The sequence below is a fragment of the Parus major genome, chromosome 14 (genome assembly GCF_001522545.3).
Source record: "Parus major isolate Abel chromosome 14, Parus_major1.1, whole genome shotgun sequence".
NCBI classification, from domain to species: domain Eukaryota; kingdom Metazoa; phylum Chordata; class Aves; order Passeriformes; family Paridae; genus Parus; species Parus major.
In genome coordinates, this window is record NC_031783.1 from 14,654,601 (window position 1) to 14,654,983 (window position 383).

A 383-nucleotide genomic window follows, 5' to 3' on the forward strand; every position below is an offset into this window, starting at 1 on the left:
CCCTGCAGGATCCCCCAAATCCCTCTCCCCATACCAGACACTCCAGAGCCTCCAGGAGCAGCTGCTGCCTCTGAGGAGCCTCTCTGGGCAGAACATCCACGTTTGCCTCCCCAATATTGGTAAAGAACTGCCTGCAGCTCCCTGTGGCTGCATAGTCTGAGGGGCTGGAGAGAAAATTCCATGAATTTTAGGAAATGAGGTCGAGCTCGACACACCCCATGTCCAAAAAAACACTTTCCACCCTGAGCTCCACCAGTTGTTCTTCCCCAGGTTTCTTCTGTGCCATTAAATCCTTTAAAAATCCCTTCAATTTAAAATGGTTCTTTAAAAATTCGATTTTAAAATCCCTTCAATTTAAAATGGTTCTTTAAAAATTCGATTTT

The 383-nt window shown here is 45.4% G+C and overlaps 1 protein-coding gene across 1 annotated transcript in view; it reads right to left on the minus strand.

The window, feature by feature from the left end:
• The window catches only part of LOC107210984 (mesothelin-like), a 23,499-nt gene that overhangs the window by 13,077 nt on the left and 10,039 nt on the right, over nt 1–383 (minus strand). Inside the window, exon 16 of the mRNA XM_033518004.1 lies at nt 35–164. Within this exon, the coding sequence (XP_033373895.1) occupies nt 35–164 (130 nt within the window). The remainder of the gene's footprint in view (nt 1–34; nt 165–383) is intronic.